The sequence below is a fragment of the Periophthalmus magnuspinnatus genome, chromosome 9 (assembly GCF_009829125.3).
Source record: "Periophthalmus magnuspinnatus isolate fPerMag1 chromosome 9, fPerMag1.2.pri, whole genome shotgun sequence".
NCBI classification, from domain to species: Eukaryota; Metazoa; Chordata; class Actinopteri; order Gobiiformes; family Gobiidae; genus Periophthalmus; species Periophthalmus magnuspinnatus.
This window is the reverse complement of record NC_047134.1, coordinates 4657564-4674649: the sequence shown is the minus strand read 5'-3', so window position 1 is coordinate 4674649 and position 17086 is coordinate 4657564. Positions and strand designations below refer to the sequence as shown.

Below are 17086 nucleotides of genomic sequence, written 5' to 3'. Positions count from 1 at the left end.
CTAAACTAAACCAGGCCTCGTGGAGCTGAAGTGAACAAGCAAAAGACCACTATATGTCTGCATTTTACTGTTAAACTGTTGAAAATATACTGTATTAATTATATGTGAATTAGTTGATCGTGTGCATTCAGTCATGGTTTAATAATAATAATAATAATACATTTTATTTGTTAGGCGCCTTTCAAGGCTCTCAAGGTCGCCGTACACATATACACACATACACAATACAAATAGAACAATGTAAAATGATTAAAAATACATTTAAAAACAAATATAGATTAAAAGACAGAGCAGTTATGGTCAGAGTGGTCAGGATGAGAAGGCCTTTCTAAACAGATAAGTTTTGAGTTTAGATTTGAAGTGTGGGAGTGAGTGTGTGTTGCGGAGGTCGTGAGGGAGGGACAGCAGCTGATTCTACAAGTCTATTATCCGTTTTAATTATTCCCAAGTTAAATATTACTAATTAGTCCTGGTTTAGTCCTGTTTTTGATTCTTTCTGGTCCTGGTTGGTCCTCGCCAGTCCTGGTTCCGTCTTGGTGCAGTCCTAGTTGGTTCTGGTTTGGTCCTGGTTTAGGTTTGGTCCTAGTGTGGTCCTGTTTTGGTCCTGGTTTTGTCCTGCTTCAGTTTTGGTTTGATCCTTGTTGGGTCCTGGTTCAGTCATGGTTTAGCCTTGGTTTGGTCCTGGTTTAGCCCTGTTTTGGGTCCTGTTTGGGTCCTGTTTTGGTCCTGTTTTAGTACTGTTCACTCCTGGTTCAGTCCTGTTTTGGTCCTTATCTAGTCCAGGTTCAGTCCTGTTTTGATTCTGGTTCCATCCTGTTTTGGTCCTGGTCTAGTCCTGGTTCCGTCCTGGTTCCGTTCTCTTTTGGTCCTGATCTAGTCTTAGTTCAGTCTTGGTTCAGTCCTATTTTGGTCCTTATCTAGTCCTGGTTCAGTCCTGTTTTGGTCCTGGTTCCATCTTGTTTTGATCCTGGTACAGTCCTGGTTCAGTCCTATTTTGGTCTTGATCTAGTCCTGGTTCAGTCCTGTATTGGTCTTGGTTCAGTCTTGTTTTGATCCTGGTACAGTCCTGGTTCAGTCCTATTTTGGTCTTGATCTAGTCCTGGTTCAGTCATGTATTGGTCCTGGTTCCGTCTTGTTTTGATCCTGGTACAGTCCTGGTTCAGTCCTATTTTGGTCTTGAACTAGTCCTGGTTCAGTCCTATATTGGTCTTGGTTCAGTCTTGTTTTGATCCTGGTACAGTCCTGGTTCAGTGCTGTTTTGGTCCTGGTTCCTGGTTTTAGCCTTAGATTGATGTGGTTGCGTGTCCTGTAATTTTCTCTTCTGAAGCTCCACCTCTCTCCTCCCTTCCTCATCCCCTCTCTCTCTCGCTCTCTCTCTCTCTCTCTCTCTCTCTCTCTCTCTCCCTCCCTCTCTCTCTCTCTCTCTCTCTCTCTAACCTCATCCCTGTCCAGATCTAGACCAGGACTAAACCAGGACCAGAGAAGAGCAGGTTTTCCCGTTCCTCTTTAGGATGTGATGAAGTCTGAAAACATGGACAAACAGAAAGGTACGTTTTATCACACAGTACTTTTTACTTGAGTAAAGATGTGTAAATGACACAGTACTTCTATTTACTCATACTCAAGTAACCGGAGTTAATCGAGTAAAAGTATTGTGTTACAAATGTACAAGTGACATCATTTGAACATTTGTGTTTCTTTCACCTTACACCGGACGCGATGTTTTGGTGGTTTATTTCAAAATACTTGAATTTGTGCTTTTTCTGCTGGTTCAGTACTGGTTCAGTACTGGTTCAGTCCTGGTTTAGTCCTGGTTCATCTTGGTTCAGTCCTAGTTTATACCTGGTTCAGTCCAAGTTCAGTCCTGGTTTAGTCCCGGTTCAGACCTGGTTCAGTCCTGGTTTAGCCGTGGTTCAGTCTTAGTTTAGTTGTGGTTCAGTCCTGGTTTAATCCTGGTTTAATGTTATTATTCACATTTGAATCAAACTTAAATGTAATTTCTTCACAATAATACTATGAAATATCGACGCTAATACTGAATATTTAGCCATTTCAGATATCGGTTTCATGATAACGCTTAAGTGGATATCCTAACCATTAACAAGATGACTTAGAGGCTGATATTGGCCCAGAACATCTCATAATGTTTGAACTTTTCTTCACACAAAGCTGTTCATTATGATTTGAAGGAGAAACAACAGTTACATAACACTATTGGATTTGTTGTGTAATAATTTTGTTTAAAGAAATTAGACCCATTTTCTGTTCCCACACTGGTATTAGGTAATATCAGGTATCGACAGATGCTTAAAGTCAAAGTATTGATATAAGAACGAAAAAGCTGGATCGATGTATCCCTAAAAGTCTGTATATTTATGTTCAGGAAATTTATATTGAGAGACATTTTTAAAAAGTCATTATTACCCAGACTTTAGACCTGGTCCAGTCCTGGTTCAGTCCTGGTTCAGTCCTGGTTCAGTGCTGATCTAGCTCTGGTCTAGCCCTGGTTTAGTCCTGTTCTAGTCCTGGTACAGTCCTGGTCTAGTCCTGGTCTAGTCCTGGTCTAGTCCCGGTCTAGTCCTGGTCTTGTACAAACACAGGTCCGTTGGGAGAGGATGAGAGGAGATGTGTTTCCGATATTTAACATTCTTCAGATAAAGCGGCGTCCTGTTTGGTTCATCCTCGTCTGCTCCGGGGAACACCAGGAGCCACAGTGAGCAGAGCTGCCATTGTGTCCTTTGGCAAGGCACTTTACCCACTATGATTGTGAGTGTGGCGTATGTGTGTGTTGGTGTTGAGAGGGTCAGATGGGGCCAGATCTGTCAGTCTACAGGCTACAACAGTAATTTACCACCACCGAACTTTGAGCGTCTGGAAATGGGCTAATGCATTATTATTATAAACCAGGACTATACTAGGACTAAACCAGCACTAAACTAGGACTAAACCAGGACTAAACCAGGTCTAAACCAGGACTGTACCAGGACTAAAGCAGTTTAAAGCAGGTCTAAAGGAGGTCTAAAGGCGGTCTAAACCAGGACTGAACCAGGACTGAACCAGGACTAAACCAAGACTAAACCAGGACTGTACCAGGACTAAAGCAGTCTAAAGCAGTCTAAAGCAGGTCTAAAGCAGGATTGAACCAAGACTAAACCAGGACTAAACCAGACCTAAACCAGGACTAAACCAGGACTGAAACAGGTCTAAACCAGGACTAAACCAGGACCAAACCAGGTCTAAACCGGGTCTGAAGCAGATGCTTGCGCTGGTCTGGGGTCTTTTTGTCTGTGTAATCCCCTCACAGACAAAGCTCTGTTATGATCTTGTGTTTAGTGTTTTGTGTTTTGAGATTCATTCATGTTTTCGCCTCCACGACACAAAGCTCTCTGTTCCCTCATGATTCTCTCACAAAAGTCTGAATGTGCCCAAGACCCAGGTCCTGAGAGTCCGGGGGCCGAGTTTAGTCAGGGTTCAACCAGTATCTGAACGAGGACTGAACCCCTCGGACTCCTACTCACCCTCTGTGTACTGTCACTGTGTGTGTGAATGAGAAGTTAAACAAAGAGGGAAAAACAGGACAAAACTAGGACTAAACCAGGACTAAACCAGGACTAAACCAGGACTGGGCCAGAACTGGACCAGGACTAGACCAGGACTGAACCCAGACCAAGCCAGGACTAGACCAGGCCTGGTGTATGGGGCAGATCCAGGGTCAGTGAGGATAATGGAGGCTATGTTTGAGCGGATATAAATATTATTCATGAAGCAAAATCATTTTACAGTCAATGAACTGAGAATAAGACTTTTACAGGGGCTAGACCAAGACCAGGGCCAGACCAAGACCAGGGCCAGACCAAGACCAAGGGCCAGACCAAGACCAGTCCAAGACTAGGGCCAGACCAAGACCCAGATCAAGACCAGACCCAGAGTATCCAAGAGCAGGACCAGGACCAAACCAAGACAAGGACCAGACCAAGACCAGACCAAGACCAGACCAAACCCAAGGCCAGACCAAGACCCAGACCAGACCAAGACCAGACCAAGACCAGACCAAGACCGGACCAAGACCGGACCAAGACCAGAGCAAACCAAGACCAGACTAGACCAAGGCCAGACCAAAACCAGACCAGACAAAGACCAAGATCAGACCAAGACTAAGACCAAGACCTGACCAGGACCAAAACCGAGACCAGATCTGGACCAAGACCAGACGAGGAACAGACCCAGACCAAGTCCAGACCAAGCCCAGACCAAGACCAGACCAAGATCAGACCAAGACCCATACTAAGATCAGACCAAGACCAGACCAAGACCAGACCAAGACCAGACCAAGACCAGACCAAGACCAGACCAAGACCAGACCAAGATCAGACCAGACCAGACCAGACCAAGACCAGACAAAGACTAGACCCAGACCAAAACCAAGACCAGACCAAGACCAGACAAAGACTAGGCCCAGACCAAAACCAAGACCAAAGCCAAGACCAGACCCAGATCAGACCAAGACAAGGCAAATCCAGACAAAGACCAAAACCAAGACCAGACCAAGACTGCACCAGACCAAGACCAGACCAAGACCAGACCAAGACCAGACCAAGACCAGACCAAAACCAAGACCAAAGCCAAGACCAGACCAAGACCAGACCAGACCAGACCAAAACCAAGACCAAAACCAAGACCAAAGCCAAGACCAAGACCAGATCCAGACCAGACCAAGATCCAGACCAGACCAAGACCAAAGGCAAGACCAAGACAAAGCCAGGACCAGACCGAGACCAGACCAGGACTAACACCAAGACCAAGACCAAGACCAGACCTATACCAAGACCAGACCAGGACCCAGACCAAGACCAAGATCAGACCAAGGCCAGACCTGGACCAAGACCAAGACCTGGACCAAGACCAAGACCAAGACCAGACTATGATCAGACCAAGACTAGACCAAAACCAGACCCAGGGCAGACCAAGACAAGGCCAAGACTAGACCAAGACCAGACCCAGACCAGACCAAAGCCAAGACCAAGACAAGGCCAGGACCAGACCAAGGTCAAGACCAAGGCCAAAACCAGGACCAGACCAAGACTTAACCAAGACCAAGACCAGACCAAGACCAAGACTGGACCAAGACAAAGACCAAGATCAGACCCAGACCAAGACCAAGACCAAGACTGGACCAAGACAAAGACCAAGATCAGACCAAGACCAAGACCAAGACCAAGACCAGATCAAGACCGGACCAAGACCAGACCAAGACTAGACCAATACCAAAACCAGACCTAGACCAAGACCAGACCAGACCAAGACCAGAACAAGACCAATACCAGGACAAGAATAAGACCAGACCCAGATCAGACCCAGATCAGACCCAGACCAGACCAGATCGAAACCAAGACCACCCTCTGGCTCCATCGACTCTGGCTCCATTTCACTTTATATTGAAACACTGTCACCGCCCTCTCTCTGTGACTGCTGCTCCCCATAATTTTTATTTCACTATTTCATCTGTAAATCAAGATATGAACTTTGATAACAGACAGATCAGGTGCCTTATTTCCCCAAGGTTGGTCACGCTAGCATTAGCAACAGGTTTGTTTGACATTTTTGCCAAGGGAAAGGGAAGGGGCATTGCCTGAGACCTAACCGTGACGTGTGAGGCTGTACCACTGTGGCTCACCTGTGTTATATTTTTTACTTGCTGTTTCCTCAATGCTTGAGTAGAACAGTTCTGTCCTGTGTGTTCAGTGTTAATGAGTGAGAGCTGTGTCCTTCAGATCTAATGTTTAACAATGTACACACTGTTAAATACACATGTGGCCTTATGACATAATACTGTTTAAAGCTGCACCGTGGAACTTTGTCTCCTTGTCTCCTCGTTCCTTCCCCTTTACCTTTTTACCTCCTGCCCCAGAGACACTGAAGGATGGGTCAAATGCAGAGAAAGAATTTCCCTGACAAAGTATTATTAAAGTGTACCTTACCTTAACCTTACCTCCTTGTCTCCTCCCCCCTTTGTTTCTCCTGTCTCATCTGCTCCTCTCCTCTCTTCTTGTCGTTTCTCTCCTTGTCTACTCTCTCCTCCTTTCCTTTCTTGTCTCCTCTTTCCTCACCTCCTGTCTCCTCTCTCCTTGTCTACTCTCCTTGTCTCCTCTCTCCTTGTCTCCTATCTCCTCTCCTCTCTCCTTGTCTCCTTCTTCTTCTTACGTCTCCTCTTTGCTCACCTCCTCTCTCTTCTTTCCTTGTTTACTCTCTTTTCCTCTCTCCTTGTCTGCTCTCTCCTCTCATCCTCTTTTCTCCCCTTGTCTTCAAGCTCATCATCTCTCTCCTTGTCTCCTATCTCCTCTCTCCCCTCTCTCGTCTCCTCTTTCCTCACTTGTCTTCTCTCTCCTTGTATGCTCTCTCCTCTCGTCCTCTCCTCTCTCCTTGTCTCCTCCCTCATCTCCTCTTTCCTCACCTCCTTGTCTTCTCTGTCCTTGTATGCTCTCTCCTCTCGTCCTCTCCTTGTCTCCTCTCTCGTCTCCTCTTTCCTCACCTCCTGTCTCCTCTCTCCTTGTTTCCTCTCTATTCAGTCCTAGCTCGTGTGCTGTGGGATCTTCAGTCCTTTCTGTCCCTGTTGGATTCTGAAAACCTGAGTTTCATCGCACAGGCCCAAAAGAAATCACTCTCCGAGCTGCTGTCTACTCTGCAAGCTACTGCGAATACTACAGGTACTACTACAGGTGAGTACTATTACTACTACTACTGCTACTACTTCTACAGGCGAGTACTATTACTTCTACTATTCCTTTAAATTTGTGTTGTATATTTCCAGTGGAGGATGCTGAGTACATGGTGATGAGCTGCCCCTCCTCATCTCCCACAGATCCCCCAGCACCAGGTCAGGACTGAACCAGGACTGAACCAGGACTAAATCAGGACTGAACCAGGACTAAACCAGGACTGAACCAGGACTAAACCGGGTCTAAACCAGGACTGAACCAAGATTGAACCAGGACTGAACTAGGACTGAACCAGGACTGAACTAGGACTGAACTAGGACTAAATCAGTACTAAACCAGGTCTAAACCAGGACTAAACCAGGACTAAACCAGGACTAAACCAGGACTGTACCAGAAATAAACCAGGACTGAACCAGGACTAAACCAAGACTGAACCAGGAATAAACCTTGACTGAACTAGTACTGAAACAGGACTAAACCAGGACTAAACCTGCACTGAAGTGGCTCTCCTGTTAAGTTTCCAGATTGTCTCTTAAACTATTTTGCTACTCAGTCCTGAATGTGAACTTAAGTGTGATTTTTCTGTTTCAGATGTGACTTGGACCTCAGAGCTGGACCCCAACAAGGACCCAAAACTACAACACAAACTGGGAGTAAGTCCATTGCTCCCAACAGGTGTATCCCAGAGACACTGGAGGATGGGTCAAATGCAGGTTTAACTGAGAGATACTGAAGGATGGGTTATATTAGGAAAGGACACAAAACACCTCAGATCTTATACAGGTTTAGAATAGGTTTTAGTCCATGTTAAGTCCAGGTTCAGTCCTGGTTCAGTCCTGGTTTAATCCTAGTTTAGTCCTTGTCCGTGGTCTGGTCTCACTGGAATTTGGACTTGAGACAGGAAGTGAGTGTTTAGAGGTGCGGAGGTCTGATTGGTTGTCACTCGGAGCAGACAGGAAGTGGTCAGAGATGAGGAAGATTAGATGCTGGTGCTACCTGATCCGTGTCACCGCAACATGTCTCCACAAATCCAGAAGAAAGACCTGGTTCAGTCTTGGTTTAAATGCTGTTGTTCTTTTAAGATAAAGTTATTTGTGCTTCCTGTGTGTCAGATGCCCTCCCGTCCTCCTGTGTACCCCTGTGATAGATGCCCTCCCACTCTCCTATATCCTTGTGTGTTAGATTATGTTTTATTATATATTTCAGAGTGTCCATTCTGTGCTGACTCTTCCTCCCGATGAAGAGGACACGTACGAAGAAGCTGCTCCCTACGCCCCACAGTCCACCTGCAACTCTACTGGTACTACTACTATTATTACAACTACTACAACTACTACTACTACTACTACTACTACTACTACTACTACTACTACTACTACTACTACTACTTTTGTCTGTGCAGAAAAGGCGGAGTCAGACAGCAGTCATTATGAATCCTACGGCGATGAAGACGACGATGACGTGTTTGAGGGTGGGGCCAGGCTGATGCTGGACAGGCGCTTTGTCCAATGGAGTGCGTCACAGCCATGTCTAAGGCCCGCCCCTGAGTCCCGTCTCTGCGGTTACCTGTGGAGGAGGAAGTGGCTCGGGCAGTGGACCAAACAACTGTTCATCATCAAGAACCACTCGCTCATGGTACAGAGAAAGTTTTAAAGGGGACTGCGGAACCTTTCTGGTACAGGGCACATTCATTGCTTGTCTCCATGGATATGTTTTTTTGGAGGAATGTTTCTGTTTAGAAGGACAGTGGAAATTATGTATTCCTGTATTCCTGGACCTGGAAGAGTCCTGTTGTAAACCTGTGTTAGTCCTAGATTAGACCTGGAATAGTTCTGTTATAGACTTGGTTTTGTCCTAGATTAGACCTGGAATAGTCCTTTTATATCAGAGCTGGAATAGTCCTGTCATAGTCCTTGTTTAGTCCAATATTAGACCTGGAATAGTCCTGTACTAGACATGGTTTAGACCTAAATTAGACCTAGAATAGTCCTGTTATAGACGTGTTTTAGATCTGGTGGTACTCGTGAAGCAAAATCTATACATTGGCGATACTTGGACTGAGTTTGAGAGCTACTGGTCTACAATGTACCACAGTATGGCATTAAACTTATCTCCATGGAGACAAGCATGTTACAACACCAGGTCAGATCTGTGGAAAGGCGGCCTTGCTCATAGTAAGAATGCATGTTTTTCAAGGTATTCTAAGCGATAAAAACAAGATATAATTAAATAAATTCTGTAGATATGTTTAATGGTAGGCTGTGAAACATTTCAGACTAAGCAATAACATCTCCATGGAGGCAAAGAGGAGACTGATTCCCTCAAAATTACATAGTGCACCTAGGTCATTTTTCTGGTGAGGTAAGTTTATATAACTTTTATAATTCTGCTGTGTATGTTTGAGATGGAGGGCAGGGTCTGTATAATTCTATGGGAGATTCACTGTTTTTAAAGAAATCTCCAAACTTCTGCTCCACAAATGTTAAACCTTCTCATTATTTGTTTGAGATCATCTCCACAAACTTGTCATATTAATCTTATGACTTAAGTCTTCATCTGGCGACACTCACCGTAATGTGATTTGTTAACAGTATAAATTAGCTCACATGTTGTAGTTCCAGCTGAGTCAGTTCTTTATTGTCAGATTGTGTTCAAATATTGTTTAGATTAAACTTTACCTTAACAGAGCTTCAGACAGAGCAGTGCATCAACTGCAAAATATGAATATTGTGATTGTGTCACAGTGATAAGAGTGTTTATATTGTGCTTGTGTTACAGTATTATAAGTGCCCTCGGGACCCTGACCCGCAGATGGCGCTGGACCTCCGTGGCTGTGTCCTGGTGTATAAAGCCAAGCCCCAGAGGAGAGTCCCCCACACCCTCAGACTGCTCCTTCCCGGGTCACACAGCCTCGTCCTGGGGTTTAGTAGCTACCAACATGCCCAGGAGTGGAAGACGGTACAATATTACTACTGCTACTACTAGTATTGATACTACTACTACCAGCACGCCCAATAGTGGAAACTATATACAGTATTTATTATATATCTGTCCCTAATACAGCTGCTGCAATTATCAACCAAGCAATAGATTGACCTAAGCATTAGACCTTAGAACCGTAGGACATTGGAACACTAGAACATCAGAACATTAGAACCTTATAACATCTGAGCTTTAAAACCTTAGAACATTGGAACATTGGAGCATTAGAACATTGGAACATTAGAGCCTTGGAGCTCTGGCACATTAGCAATGTAGAACATTAAAACCTTGGAACAGTGGAACATTAGAACATTAGGGTATTTTAACATTAGAACAACTTTTGAATATTAGACTCTTTGAACATCAGCACAGTAGAATCAGAATCAGAAGACTTTTATTGCCATAGTCTGTGAACACAGTTCACAAACTAGGAACTTGCTTCGGTGAAAAAGTGCAACATAAACACACTGAATAAATACAAATACAAATAAGGGCATGCACAAAGTTAAAAAGATATGCTTAAAAAATCAAATGAAATACTTAAAGGGAGAAAATATATACAACAGCAACAGAACATCAGGACATTAGAAAGTAAGAACATTGGAACCTTACAAATAGAACTTTGGAACCTTAGAACCATGGAACCTCAGACTATTAGAACACTGGAACCTCTGAACATCTGAACCTGAAAACATCAGAACTTTTTACCCTTACAACATTGGACCATCAGAACCTTAGAACCTTAGGAGATCATAACCTTAGAACATAAGAGCAGTAGAACTTTGAAACATTGGAACATTAGAATCTTTGAGCATCAGAACATTATAACATCAGGATATTCTAACCTTAGAATGTTGGAACATTAGAACATCAGAAACTTAGAGCTATAGAACGGTGGAACATTGGAACATCAGAACCTTAGAACCCTGGAACATGAAACATTAGGGCATTGGAACATTAGAATCATGGGTCATTGGAACTGTAGTACAGTGGAACATTGGAACAGAGAACAACAGAACATTAGAAGAACTGGACCTTAGAACATCAGGAAAATGGAACATTTGAAACTTAGAACATTGGAACTGTGGAGCATAGAACATCAGAAATTTTGAAAATTAGAACAGTGGAACATCAGAACATAGAAACCTTAGAACCTTTAGGATTAGTATTAGAACCTTAGGACATCACAAGATTTGAAACTTGGAATATCAGAACATTAGAGCCACCAAACATAGAACATCAGAAATTCAGACCTTTAGAACATAGAACATTCAAAGTTTGGAACATGAGAACATCTGAGCATTACAATATTGGAACTTAGGAGCCATAGAACATCAGAACATTGGATCATTTGAACCTTAGAGCATCAGAACCATAGATTGATAGAACATCAGGACCTTGGAGCCTTAGAACACCAGAACTACAGAACCTTAGGACATCAGACTCTTCAAACCTTAGAACATCAGAACAAATCCTCTGGGGACACTGAGCTCAGTGCCTCATGACTTCCTGGGGGTCTTGACCTCTTCCGTGGGAACCAGTGATGTAGCTGTGTCCAGACTGAGACCTGTATAAACCTGAACCTGCTCTACTCTGTCGCAGGTGATTGAGGAGCTGAGCTGTGGAGACATCGAGACGCAAAGTTCATCTTTGATCAGAACTGAACCACTGTCCTGCAGGGTAAGACCTGGTTTAGACCTGGTTTAGACCTGGTTTAGACCTGGTTTAGACCTGGTTTAGACCTGGTTTAGACCTGGTTTAGACCTGGTTTAGACCTGGTTTAGACCTGGTTTAGTCTTCATTTAATCTTGGTTAGTCCTAGTTTAGCCCTGGTTCATCCTGTTCTTCTTGTGTTCAGACCAGTGCAGTGCAGACAGACTCAGATGACGAGAGATCCTCAGCTCCACAGCGTTCTCCACAGGACAAAGGTGAGAGCCTTAGTCGCAGTACATTATACCAGTATTCCTGTGAGTCAGATGCCCTCCCATCCTTCTGTATCCTTGTGTGTCAGATGCCCTTCCGTCCTCCTGTGTCCCTATGTGTCAGATGCCCTCCCTGTGTATCAGATATGTCAGATGCCCTCCCGTTTGTGTTGTAGGTTACCTGAATGTGCTGATGAACTGTCAGTGGCAGAGTCTGCACTGTGAGGTGCAGGGCGGAATCCTGAACATGTTCGCCCACAGAGACCAGGACCCAGATCTAGACCAGGATCAGGGTCTAAACCAGGATCAGAACCAGGATCATAACCAGAACTCGGACCGTGGAAGGACCCCTCAGTACATGCTGTCTCTGATTGGCTGTGAGGTCACTTCTGGACCGGACACACTCCACTCCTACAGGATCACACTGAGCACGCTCAGTGAGGCACCCGCTGTGCTGGAGGTGAGGGTCAATCATCAGAGAGGAGACAGGGAGGGACTAATCACACTACAGTCAGACTTCCTCTGTTTGGCTGGAGGAGGAGGAGACTAGAGGAGGCGGGCCCCTGAGTCAACTTTATGCAAATTGAGAGCGATATCGTAGAGGCAACAGCCAATCAGGGGACACCTTTGAATAGACACTTGAATTTGCCGAGGCACAAAACATCCCAGTGACCCCCGCACATGGTCAGAGGAGTGTTTCCCAACCAGGGGTGTGATACTCAGAATGATTTCAGATTTTAGAGAAAGATGATATTGAATAGTGTCTGAATATAAATGTTCTTAGTAATGTAGTTTACATGATAATTCTTTCATAAACTGTCGGTGTTAGAGGACTACACAGGAGTGAACTGAGCTCAGGGAAACCATTTTGTCGCTCTTAGTGTGAAAGGAGTCGACCAATCAGACAGGAGAGAGAGAGAACTGACCAATCAGAGTGTGCGTTAGCGCTGGGCTATTTTGGTCATTGTTGATTCATGCCTTTCTGTTTAATGTAGCACTCACTCATTCTTCCTATTGGTCAGCCTCTGTCACGCTTTGAGTGAGTGACAGGTGGCTTTAACCAATCATAGGGGAGTGTGTACTCTAATGTGTGTGTGTGTGTGTGGGGGTGTGTGTGTGTGTGCGTGTGCGTGGGGGTGTGTATGTATGTGTATGCAGGTGAGCAGCGATGAGGAGAGGGAGCACTGGATCAAACTACTAAAGGAATCGGCTAATCAGAAACAAGAGCCCAGCCCACCTGAGGACAGCGATCCCCTCAGGTAAGGTCTGGTTTAGTCCTGGTTCAGTCCTGGTTTATTCCTGGTTCAGACATTGTTAAGTCCTGATTCAGTCCTGGTTTAGTCCTGGTTCAGACCTCGTTTTGTTTGCTCAGTGGTCTCCAAACTCGGAGGTTCCCGTCACCGAACACTTATGAGACCCAACTCTACTCCAACAGCTCAGTCGTACAGCACCAGGTCAGTACCACTACCACCACCACCACTACTGCTGCTACTACTGCTACTACTACTACTACTACTACTACTACTACTACTACTACTACTACTACTACAAAAGCTGTTGGGAAAACTAATATAGATGTTTTTGTTTTTGTTTGTTCAGCTCCACAAAGACTCCAGCCAAGACTCAGGGACCTACAGCAACACCAGCCTCAACCGTCAGTACCATGTAGTTCTGATTCAGCCCTGGTTTAGACCTGGTTTGGTCCTCGTTTAGTTCTGGATTAGAACTAGTTTAGTCCTGGCTTTCTCCTGGTTTATTCCTGGTTTATTCCTGGTTTAGGCCTATTTTAGTCCTGGTTTAGACCTGGTTAAGACCTGGTTTAGACCTGGTTTAGACCTGGCTTAGTCCTTGTTTGGACCTATTTTAGTCCTGGTTTAAACCTGTTGTAGTCTTGGTTTAGGCCTGTTTTAGTCCTGTTTTAGACCTGGTTTATTCCTGGTTTAAACCTGTTTTAGTCCTGGTTTAGACCTGTTTTAGTCCTGGTTTAATCCTGATTTAGTCCTGGTTTAGCCCTGGTTTAGTCCTTGTTTAGACCTTTTTTAGGTCTGGTTTAGTCCTGGTTTAGTCCTGGTTTAGTCCTGGTTTAACCCTGGTTTAGTCCTGGTTTAACCCTGGTTTAGTCCTGGTTTAGACCCGGTTTAGACCAGGTTTATGCCTGGTTTAAACCTGTTTTTAGTCCTGGTTTAGCCCTGGTTTAGTCCTGGTTTAGTCCCGGTTTAGCCCTGGTTTAGCCCCGGTTTACTCCTGGTTTAGACCTGTTTTAGTCCTGGTTTAGACCTGGTTTAGTCCTGGGTTAGTGGTGATGGGCAGGGGCCTATATAACTCTATGGAAGATTCAGTTTTTAAATACATCTCCAACTTCTGCTTCACGAATATTGAACCTTGTCATTATCTGTTTGGGATCAGCTCCACAAACTTTTAACTGACAACAATCCCATCTTTGGGATTGAATAATGGTTCCACTTTCTGAAGCTGCTGTGAGAAAATCATTTGACTTTTGTTTATTTAAACTGACTGAGAAGATGCTGAACATTGTGCCATTTTTGGGCCTATCCAGTGGCTGGCCCAGTGATTACTCTAGGCCTATCACTGGATAGGCCTAGTGATTACACAGATATCAACCATGAACCAGGTCAACACATCTGTAATCTGACAGTTACACAGAGAACTCCACCTGAGGATCTGTCCTCTGACCTCCAGCTTAGGTTAAACTAGAGCCTTTCTAATGTTATGCTGTTTTGTTTTCTGTCAGAGCGGAGGGGTGGGGAGCAGCGGTGTGTTCAGAGACTGGAGCTCGCTGGGAAACCTCACGCCTCAAATGGAGTGAAGCTGCGGGCAGAGTCAGAGATCAACCTGGCAACGAAAAACAAACGCATCTCCTTCAGACAGTCGCTGGCCATCTGCACCGAGCGCGCCCAGGTGAGAGAAACTCCTGATTGTCTCCATAGAGATAGATAATATGTAATGCCATACTGTGGAACATTCCAAGTAAAGCATTTGAATCTCCATGCAGACAAGTAGGTGAAGGACCCTCTATCAGAAAAGTACACCTTTAAAACACATATTATGCATTGTTATGATAGTGATAGGTTATGGGCTTAAGAACTGTGCAGAAGAAGTTTGGATTTTTATCTGTGATGCAGCTAAACTGCCAAAATGCAAATAGAGGATTTTTGAGACTCATAGAAGGATTAATGGATTCATGAAACAAGTGTGAATGAAACAAAATACAACTCCAGGTACATTATAACATGTCAACCTGTTTTTTTCGCTAATTGTTAGCTTAAGTACACCTGGAGCTGAAGAGAGCCAAAGGACTTTCATAGTCAGACTGACACACTCCAAAGGGAATGACCATAGTTTTACCTGTATGTCCTTGTCCAGTGCTCACATCCTGTGTGTTTATGATGTAAAAGTTTCATTTATGTTCATATTATGTACAGTCCAATTTCCTGACACCTCTGCTGAGGAGGACAGCTTCAGCCAAACTGTCTCTGAAACGAGCTCCGTCAATGCTATTCCTGGAGACCGGGCGCGTTTCCAACAGGAAGAAGGTACTTTAACGCTACACTGTGGAACTCTTAATAAAACTACACACTTTACAAACACTGCCCCCTGAGGGTCCATTGGGGTTTGTCCATAGACTGTATAAAGATGTGGACTAAGTGCATGTGACGTCAGCCACAGCGTTCAGCTCCAATCAAATAAAGCTCTTCTAGGCTAGCAGTGATAGCGGCTAATCTGGAGCTGAGCGCCAACTTTGGAATTCTGATTGCAAGTATCATAGCAACCAGAGCAAGGCTGTTGAAGGTAATGCCTCTTCCCCTTAGCAAAGCTGTCAACTGCTAACGCTAGCGGAATTGACCTCAGAAAGAATGAGCCTGATTTATCTGTACTTAATGTTCATATCTTGATTTATGGACACAATAGTGAAATAAAAACCTCATGATCATGTAGAGCGGGTTAATATGAATATTTTAAGACCAAATGACAAGTATGACAGCAGCAGTTACAGAGAGAGTGGTGACGGTTTTTCAGTAGAAAGTGAAAGTCAATGAAAACTGCACTATGGAACTTTTCTGGTGAAGGAACCACCACCTGCTTTCCTCCAAGGAGATGTTATTGCTATGCCTCGAATCTTTTACAGTATTACATTATCAAACATATTTATCTCCATGGAGACAAGCATGTGACGCAAGCAGACTAAGTTACAGTTCAGACAGTAAGAAAACATGTTTTCCAAGTTCTTCTTTAGCAATAAAAACATCTGTATTTGAACTAGTCTAAGATGGATACATTTAATGCCATGCGGAACATTCCAGGTAAAGCAATAGCATCTCCATGGAAACAAGCATGTGGCCAACCAGAAAAGTTACATAGTGCGTCTTTAACATGTAAAGCTAATATTATATTTTTGTTTTCACAGGAGTGGGAGATGAAAGCTGCAGCCTGAACATCAAAAATTCTCAGAGTAATTTGAAGTGTAAAATACAGCATAAGAACAACAAACAGAGGGGCTCGGGATGAACGAGGGATGAATCCAATGTTTTTATTAATAACTATATTAATATTTCTTATTTGTCAGTTTTGGATCCCACCTCAGGATCACCACATTGGCACTGTCCTTTTACTGTCCTTTTGTACAATGTTTTATAAGGAGCACTTTTTATATGGAAAAAACAAGTCATTTATAATTAAACTATTTTAACCTGTTTTGTATTATTAGTAAAATGTTTCCTATTTGTCACTTAAAGAGAGATTGGAGCTTCTGAGAGATTCTGTCCCAAGTGTTTGAGTTAAATGTTTCCTGTCTCAGTACAGGTCTATTATAAAAGCAGCTCTTCAGGTTAAAATAAATCTGCTGCGTGCTGTCTGCATCTGATTATAAAGCGGTTATTGGTCTATAATCAGGAAGTTAGCATGCTGAAAACTCCGCTCTGGTCTCTGAGAGTTATGAAAAACTCTTATAAACTCCTTTAATTTGAGATTCTCATTATTTTGAAGGTTTATTTTGCATTCACACAGATACATTCCTGCCACAGCCGCCCCAGGGCAGACGGAAAGAGACATGGCTGCCAATCTGCGCCTTTAATCTCTCTGACCACCATCAGTCACACATTTAGAAATATACACAGGCAAAAGTGTTAGGCTCAAGGACACAATAAAAAATATCCAAAAATAACCACCAACTCTCAGGGTAGTTGGTCAGTTGTATTTACGTTTATTGCAAGTACATTTATCATAGTCTCCATGGTGATTTTAGAGCTTTGCTGGAAAGTTCCACAGTGTGGCATTAAACTTATCTGTCTTACATCCACAATGCATTCAGGTGTTTCATTTCATTGCTCCAGTATCCCTTGAAAAACTTGTATTCTTACTGTGAGTGGGCTCGCCTCTCCACGAATCTGACTTCTAACTTTACCTGTGTCCCTTCTTCTCTCCATGGAGAAGTTTTATGCCATACTG

The 17086-nt window shown here is 43.8% G+C and overlaps 1 protein-coding gene across 1 annotated transcript; it reads left to right on the top strand.

Moving 5' to 3' along the window:
• Positions 1–1456: 1456 nt before the first annotated feature.
• si:dkey-220o5.5 (actin filament-associated protein 1-like 2) lies at positions 1457–16346 on the top strand. The gene is made up of 16 exons (XM_055224442.1): positions 1457–1547; positions 6567–6716; positions 6809–6874; positions 7308–7369; positions 7923–8016; positions 8119–8351; positions 9495–9674; positions 11301–11378; positions 11557–11626; positions 11797–12080; positions 12779–12879; positions 12993–13074; positions 13220–13274; positions 14373–14539; positions 15064–15174; positions 16047–16346. The coding sequence occupies exons 1-16, from the start codon at positions 1517–1519 to the stop codon at positions 16071–16073; spliced, it is 1791 nt and encodes a 596-aa protein (XP_055080417.1). The 5' UTR covers positions 1457–1516; the 3' UTR covers positions 16074–16346.
• Positions 16347–17086: the final 740 nt, after the last annotated feature.

Excerpts from the sequence above, each read along its gene's own strand:
- si:dkey-220o5.5 (XM_055224442.1), top strand. The coding sequence starts at position 1,517 with ATGAAGTCTGAAAACATGGACAAACAGAAAG. Across the intron at positions 8,352-9,494 it reads TCAAGAACCACTCGCTCATG|TATTATAAGTGCCCTCGGGA; the intron begins GTACAGAGAAAG and ends CTTGTGTTACAG. Across the intron at positions 9,675-11,300 it reads ATGCCCAGGAGTGGAAGACG|GTGATTGAGGAGCTGAGCTG; the intron begins GTACAATATTAC and ends ACTCTGTCGCAG.